This window comes from Trachemys scripta, chromosome 8, assembly GCF_013100865.1.
Source record: "Trachemys scripta elegans isolate TJP31775 chromosome 8, CAS_Tse_1.0, whole genome shotgun sequence".
Lineage (NCBI taxonomy): Eukaryota > Metazoa > Chordata > Testudines > Emydidae > Trachemys > Trachemys scripta.
The window spans coordinates 32,139,252-32,147,364 of NC_048305.1; the positions used below are offsets into that span (position 1 = coordinate 32,139,252).

At 48.7% G+C, this 8,113-nt stretch overlaps 1 protein-coding gene across 1 annotated transcript; it reads left to right on the plus strand.

The window, feature by feature from the left end:
* Positions 1-590: 590 nt before the first annotated feature.
* Positions 591-6,909, plus strand: TLX3 (T cell leukemia homeobox 3). Its single transcript, XM_034780452.1, has 3 exons — positions 591-1,187; positions 2,369-2,612; positions 5,436-6,909. The coding sequence occupies exons 1-3, from the start codon at positions 773-775 to the stop codon at positions 5,644-5,646; spliced, it is 870 nt and encodes a 289-aa protein (XP_034636343.1). The 5' UTR covers positions 591-772; the 3' UTR covers positions 5,647-6,909.
* The last annotated feature ends 1,204 nt before the right edge of the window (positions 6,910-8,113 follow it).

An 8,113-nucleotide genomic window follows, 5' to 3' on the forward strand; every position in this document is an offset into this window, starting at 1 on the left:
CACCAAAAAGAAAAATGTGGGAGAAAAAGGGACCAAACTCTGGGCTGCAAAACCCAGGAATCCATTCTTTCCCCCCTTTGCTTTTTTTAAAAATAGCTCAAGTTCTACTAGCACCATAACCAGAGCCGATGAGCAGGTAAACATCCAGCAAAACTCTTCTCTGCGTCTCAGTAAGGTGTTTACACGCTGCATAATATTTATAAACAGAAACAATAGGAAAGAGTTACATTACATTCTAAATTAATCCACCGAGGGGGAGAGGCTGTTTTGTCATTCCCATCCTGGAATTCTGTACAACTAGCATGTTAGGTAATAAACAAGGGGGGGGGGAGAATGCCTCGTAATTGCAAAGCTTTGTTAAATTTCAAATCGCTAATTTCTAAGGACAACAATCGCAGATGCTATTGTAATATCCGCCACACATTATCTTAGCTAATAAATTTGACCTATTGTTCGTTTGTTAAAATGATGTCACCTTGGAACAGTCCCTAAGCTCCTATTTCAATGAATTAGGCCTTTATTGAAATCCGGGAGCCAATGGGAGGAGAGAGGCTTGTTTATTGCGTCCAATGGCAGCTGCAGGACAGAAATTAGAAGCAGAAACTCAAGGTTTGGTTCAAAAAAGATGACACAGAGCCTGTCGGGCTGGACCACTCTTGGCAAAGTTTCAGTCTGACATACACCAGGACCTACATGGATCTACTGTAAAGGAAAGCGAGCGTTTTATAGGGGAATTCATACAGTTTTGAGCCAATATTTCTATTCACCAAGGATGGATCAGCCAACGAACACACAGACCCAGCATCAACACGAACCCATCAGCTTTGGAATTGATCAGATTTTAAATAGTTCTGATCAGGAAAACTCTTCCCAGCCTGCCCCCAGAGGATCAGACAACACAAATTACCTGGGAAGCCCTGTGAGCAGAACAAGTGCCCCTTATCCTTCCCTTCCAGCTTCCTTCCCTGGCATCGGGGCGCCTTTTGAAGACTCTGGATCTTACAGTGTGAATCTGAGCTTGGCTCCAGCTGGAGTGATCAGGGTGCCAGCTCACAGACCCATCCCTGGGGCTGTGCCACCTCCAATTTCTAGTGCCATCCCAGCTATGCCAGCTGTACCCAGCCTTGGCAGCCTCAACTTCCCTTGGATGGAGAGCAGCAGGAGATTCGTAAAGGACAGATTCACAGGTAAGGGCTGATTTTTAACACGACCCTGAGAGTCTCGTTTTACCAAGAAGTTTTCTGCTACAGCCAAACTGCACTAAAACAGCATAAAAATGTGTCTGGGTTTTACCCTTCCAGGTTAGTAGAGCCCCCACATCCGTTACTGCACCTGGCGCAGAAAAGGAAAAGCTTTTAAAAATAGTGGGTTAGCTTCTTTGGGGCGAGGGTAGGAAGCATTACCTTGAACCCACTAATTAAGAGAAATAAATGTTCGTTACAGTTTTTGTGCCCACTGTAACGATTGCATATCCCTGCACTAACTGACCAGCAACCTTGTATGGGTTGTGTGGCCATCAGATGCAGTAAGGACAGACAAAACACACAGGAACTGCGCGTTAGTTATTCCCGTATCACTGCTGGCAGAACAGACATTGCAGCCGGTTCTGGATCGCTCTGAAATTTCCATTCAGAAAATCTAATTGCCCAGATCTCGTTTTTAATCACAATCAAAGAGGGGTGGAAATGGAGTGGAGGAACTCCAGTAATCCCCATCCATAATCCGATTAGACAGTGTGTCCTGAAGAATCTAAACCTTGGATGATAATAACGGCGATTAGCATTTAAATGGGTGTAAATAAAGAGGATTCGATTTTAAAGAGAGAGAGAGAAGTGGGGAAACTGAGCGCCAGATACAGAATATAATCTGAAGCAAATGCTCTGAACATTGCACATCTTCTTGCAGGTTTGGCTACTGTATCTGTGGACGATGAAGTGATGGGGGGGGGGGGGTAAATAAAGTGTAATACTTAGAGCAGAGCATTGGCAAGGATCTCCCCGCCCCCTGGAGAAATTCTAGTTTTGTTTTTGGGAAAGAGGAGAGAAAAGACGAAAACCCCGACATTAAAATGAAGAGGGATGTGCTCCATACCCCTGGGGATGGGAAGCCCATGCAGCCCCTTCTCTCCTTAATACAATAAGAACCCAAATCCTGGTTCCTCCCGTGTCCTGGGAGCTCTGCTCTCCCTTCCCAGGGCCGTGCCCTGTGCCCTGCTCCTGGGCTGCCGATCCCGACCAGGCCCTGCAGCCTGAGCAGGACTCTCGCTCTATGGCGATTGCCGGGAGGGAGCAGCCGGCCTGGGGGCAGAGGGCAGGACTGGCAGGGGGTGCTGGGCTCTCACCTGCGGTTCTGTTTGTCCCCCGGGCAGCGGCGGCCGCGCTCACCCCCTTCACCGTCACCCGGCGGATCGGGCACCCCTACCAGAACCGCACCCCGCCCAAGCGCAAGAAGCCGCGCACCTCCTTCTCCCGGGTGCAGATCTGCGAGCTGGAGAAGCGCTTCCATCGGCAGAAGTACCTGGCCTCGGCCGAGAGGGCGGCGCTCGCCAAGTCCCTCAAGATGACGGACGCGCAGGTCAAGACCTGGTTCCAGAACAGGCGGACCAAGTGGCGGTGAGTCCGGGCCTAGCTGGGTGGGCCCCTCCCGGGACCTTTGCCCTCCTCTGGGCTTCTGTTCCTGGCTCCCCCCATGTAACTCCTGCGCCCTCTTCTTATTGCCCCTGACTTACCTTTCCTATGTCCCCCTCCGCCCCGCCCCACCTGCCCGCTCCCAATTACCTCCCTCTCCCCTCCCCACTCCTCCCCCCTCTGCCTACTCCCATCTCCCCAAAGTCCCTGGCTGCCCCTTTCCCCCTCCCTCCCTTTCCTGCCCGCCTCATTTCCATGGAGGACAGCAGGGTTTCTTTCTCCTACTCCTAGCCCCAGGCTCAGCTGCGGCCGCTCCCCATCTAGCCCCGGTTCTGCTCGGTGTATCTGTGTCCGTTTGCTCCTTGCAAAGCGAAAGCTCCATCTTTCCCGCAGTAACTGCCAGGGTCCGGGCGGGTCTTCTTCCGGGGAATCGGGCAGATCCTTGAAAGCTAACGAGGGGTAAAAATGGGCCCCAGGCGAGGTGTATTCTCCACTTTTATGCCATGCCGCCTGGCAAAGGCAGATATCAAAATTGGTAGATCTGCAGGCAGGGAGAAGCGCTGTCACCTCTACACCTGCTAAAAGGGCGAACCTCCTGCATTAGACGCAGGGAAAGACATTGCATAAAGAAAGGATATTTTGCTGTTCAACTTCGCCCAAAAACGATTTAATACCGAAGAAACCAGCTGGTCTGAATTGTAGAAATTGCCGGGCGTCCCTGGAGCGGCGGATTTAGAGTCGGGCTGTTTTAAAAAATGTGACATTTCGCTAAACCAAAGCAGGACATATTATTAGCCCGTCCCTAAACGAAGTAAAGACCGTTGTTCTTCGTCCCGTTATTAAGACTATATGAACGTAAACATCTAGAAAGTGGCTCCATACCCTGATTTTCCGTTTCTTTATATTAAAAATTGACGAAGGTAATTCGTAGCAGGAAAATTATCTCTAAAAATGTCACTTGCTTTGTCCTGATTACAGAAGGACCAAGAAAAATGATCTGTTTTGGTTTCCTTTTTTCCCCCTCTCTCCAGGATGAAATATAGGTGAACAACCCTTTTAATTAAGATTTTAAACCAGCAACATTTCACTCGAAATCTTCACTGCAGGAAAGTGGTTTTAGATGATTTCATCAGAAAATATGAATGCACTTTTTATCCATTCGCAGCTGGTCTGAAAAATAGAAAATAGAACATTCAAGGCGATGGATTATTGTGCATCCCGTGTTTGCTAATTGGCTTGCCTCCTTTATTTTCAACACGTAGAAAATATGGGATTTGATGTAATTATCTGCCGTATAAAATAACTTTCGGAAATACCCTGTGTCTGTAATTCGATTCCTCCAAAAATCTTCACGCGCAATTCGATTGAAATATTATTTGGAAGAATATGTGTTCGTTTTCTGGTGTAAAGGGCCGGGTTGTGTTCGGGATATTTTTAGCTGTTTAAAATGAAAATAAATTCCCCAAGTACAGCCCTTTCTCTTGCATGTTAGCCTGAAACATCCTGAATTAGAGCAATAAACATCCACAATACGATCACTGGTATTCGTAGCTAATAGTTTTACCTACTGTATATAATATTGCTTACAAAATTATTGGTTTCTTATAACTGGGGTTATGATATTTTTTAAGCGATTGCGGTCAGATGTAAGGAAATTTCAAGCCTTGCAGCAAGTATTGTAGTTACCGAAGAGTATCGATAATAATGCCATAAACCCAGCGAGACGTTCAGACATATATATTAGTGGCACGAAAAAACGGTAATGAGCCAATTACCTTTGAAATGTCATCTCAACACTTCGCACACAAACCCAATAGACTGATAAATACAGCAGGCACTGGGATGTCAGAATGGAGGGCACTAATGCTAATTTAGTAGTAGCATGAAGTGAGGATTTTTCCCAGGGACAGAGGCTGCAGGGCCCTTTGTCCTGTCTCTGGGAGCACAGATACAGTGCTGGTTCTTTTGTCCTGGCTAACGCCATGTAAATCGGAGGTTCCCCTTCTGCAGCTGCATGGCAGATGTTAGAACAACTTGTTAGAGACGCAGGCGTTAAACGAGAAGAATACGTCTCTGTATCTACATATGGGGTGTGTGAGAGAGACAGTGTGTATAAACTGAACAGACAAGGTGTGCTGCTCTCTAAGTACACACACCTCGAAAGTGCAGTGTGGCCGGTATGGAGCCGATTCCCAGCCAGGGTTTGGGTTGCGCTGCAGTTGTGTTGGGGGCAGGCTCGGGAGAGGCCCAGGCTGCTGGGGCCAGCGGTCTGTCCCATCCCGGGCAGGGCCCCGAGGCAGACACTGCAGTGCGCCCCAAACATCTCGCCGCAGCACGAGGGAGGCCCCCGTGGTTTGGGGCCGGCCGGGTGCTGCAGAGCTGGCGCACGTGGGGAGAGGGGCTCAGCACCCCAGGCGGAGATGCCAGGAGGCGCTGCCAAGCGCCCGGCACCCTGTTTGGGGCGCTGCGTGGATAACCGGCTCTGTGTTTGCACAATGCCGAACGAGCGCGTTTTGGTTTGATCCCTGCCTGGCTATCTGGGCAGAACCCCCCCCCCCCCATCCCCAAGATCTGGGGAAAAGGGCTCAGGAAAGGGGGGCGGTGGACACCAAACACCTGTCCCAGGAAAAGAAATATCCCCTCCCAGTCCCCAATCATTCAGACAGGGCGCCCAGGCCGGGCACCAGGACTCCTGTCCCCATGGTACGTGAGGCAGAGCCGGGTTGGGGAGAAACAAAGGCGTGTGGCAGCCAGGCAGGGCGGTGCCAGCTGCGGGCTCCTGAACTGATCTGTGTTGTGTGTGTTTAGGAGACAGACCGCAGAGGAAAGGGAAGCGGAGAGGCAACAGGCGAGCAGGCTGATGCTCCAACTCCAGCACGACGCTTTCCAGAAATCCTTGAACGATTCAATCCAGCCCGACCCCCTCTGTCTACACAACTCCTCGCTCTTTGCACTGCAGAACCTCCAGCCCTGGGAAGAGGAAAACTCCAAGATCCCACCTGTTACCTCGCTCGTGTAAAGACTTGGGGTCGGGGCGGGAGGACAGACAGACAGCGCCTCCCCCACCTCTCCCTGCATGACCTAAGCCGGGCACGAAGCAGAGTTTGGCGGACAGTTTGCTCCAGCGAAATGACTGGTCTCTACAAGGGGTGGGCCGAGGCCAGCATCGGGCGAACTGTTCCCCCCCGCGCCGAACTGTTCCCAGTCCGCAGCCTCCCGCCTACAGCAAGTGGTCTGCGAGATGGTGGCTTTAGAGCTAGGTCGCTCTGCGGGATGTTTTTGTGAACGCGCTTCTCCTTTAAGCCGGGGATCCTGGGCTTGTCAGACGGAAACTTGGACAAAGGGCTCCCGGAGAGATCGCTGGTGCCCCCCAAATCTGCCCCAGTGAATTTGCGGAGGGGATTAAACTTGAGTTTACAAACCCATGGAGAGTGTTTGCATCTGGAACGGGTGCATGAACTTTGCAAAGAGGGTTTGCTGGGTAGCCCTGGAAGGAAGACGGGATCTCATCTCTGATGGCCAGACTGGGTGTCATTTCCCCGAAAGGGGCTGGGGAAATAATCTGGAAGCGAAAGCAATTGCCAGACCTATTACTAACGTCACCCCGTTTCTTCCAGGAGGGTGTGTAACGCTCGCAGGTTATTCTATGGCCCAGGACAAAATAATTACCAGAGTATTATCTTGGAGAACTGGACGCTTTATCAGCTCCATTTGTAAATTCATATCGCTATCCCGTTAGGAAAGGGAAATGTCACTTTTCTTTGGTAAGAAGTGTTAAATAATTTAATTTATTTCTGCATTGAGATTTCGGGCACTATTAATATGGATATATAATAACTGGATTATTTATTCCAAAATTGGAACATAAGTATTTATGTTGGCTGTGGAACAAAAGGCTATTTTCCCCCTATTTTTAGGAGATTCTAAAAATATATATCACTTAGCAGAGGAAACTAAATGGAACTTGTGACTCATTAGCTTAGGAAACCCTATTAAACTGAAAAGCAGTACCTTCCATCTGTCCCAGGTGAAGTTAATGTCATCTGTAATTTATTCACCATAGTAATAAGGGCTCCTTTCAGGCAACGCACTCTTTATTTTGTCCTAACCTCCTTCTAAGCTTAGCACACAGAAAGCAGCACCTGAACCCGACATCTTTTGCCATCGACTCTAGAGAAAGCGCCTTATGTTTCATAATAAAGAAGATCTGGGGTTGACACCGACCATGTATAATACTTTGTACTTGCTGAGATCTGTAAATAAACGTTTTCTTTAAAAACGCCTCCTGTTGTGTGTGTGTTTCGAATTCCGGGTGGGAAGGGGAAGGCAACCAGAGCCGAGTGCCTGATCTTGGGGGAAGAGAGAGGACTCGAAAACCACAGGGCCACGTTCCTACCTCGGGGAGGGCAGAAGGATCAACTCGGGAAGGACTGACTGAAACCAGCTACTCATACCTGATCAGGAAGGGAAAACCCTGGGGGAGGCGGGCACGCACTAAAAAGGACTTGAGCGGAGTTGATCTCTGGGCAGGATCTTTAGAGATCAAGCTGCTATAAATTATTTAAGTCAGTTGCCCTTATGATAGTAGACACTACAGAGTGATGCTTCAAGAATGGTAGATGAGGAATTAATAATCAAGTGATTCAAGTTCAGTACAGAGAATGGGATTTGGTCCTGCTCTCAGAGAGCTCAGCTGCCAATCTGAGTAGGAATGAGCCCAGCATAGACAGATAATATTCACTAATTCGATTTATTAGGAGAATTAGTAAATAACTATATTTAAATACTGGGCCTGTGAATATCACTGGCCAGGCACTGTACATACATGGAAAAGAGATGAGGATTATATTTGTAGAAGTATTAGTAATTTAATGGTCAGTATTACTGAAGGATCTGGCACATAAGGTGTAAATTTTACAAGCTGTATTTAGCAGGCATGAGTGACATCAGCACAGGTAGTTTTCTGACTTTGTTTTTACTGTGGGATACATAGCAGGGCTTTAGAAACCCTGCAGATATTCTAGGGGGATAGAAGCACATTGGTGCAGACATATGGATCAGCTATTTAAAATAAAACACTCTTGTGTCTTTTTAGTGCTTAAGAAATCATTTGAAATCTGCCTGCTTGCTATGCTGGGGTGTGATTCTGGGGCCTGCATTAGACTACCCCACATGCTGCTTAGGCGGTGGGTGGCTTTGCTCAGCCCCCAGGCATCCCTGTTTGGTGTACATGGCCAGACGGCACACTGGAAGTGAGGAAGAGGTGTGGCCTCCAAGGTGACTCATGGTTCATGCTGGAGATGGAGAGGGTCTGACTCCATACTCTTTGTGAGATAAACACCCATCGACTTGCATGGGAGTAAGGGCTGCAGGATAGAGTCCTAAATGGCTGCATACTATGAGTGTGATTTCATGGACTTCATTGGGAGCAGAGTTAGGCTGAGCCTGAGTGCTTTTGAAAACCCTACCCATCGCCACCAAAGTGA

Coding starts and splice junctions, on each gene's coding strand:
- TLX3 (XM_034780452.1), top strand. CDS start 773: ATGGATCAGCCAACGAACACACAGACCCAGCATCAACACGAACCCATC. Junction 1,188..2,368: donor CGTAAAGGACAGATTCACAG/GTAAGGGCTGAT, acceptor TCCCCCGGGCAG/CGGCGGCCGCGCTCACCCCC. Junction 2,613..5,435: donor AACAGGCGGACCAAGTGGCG/GTGAGTCCGGGC, acceptor GTGTGTGTTTAG/GAGACAGACCGCAGAGGAAA.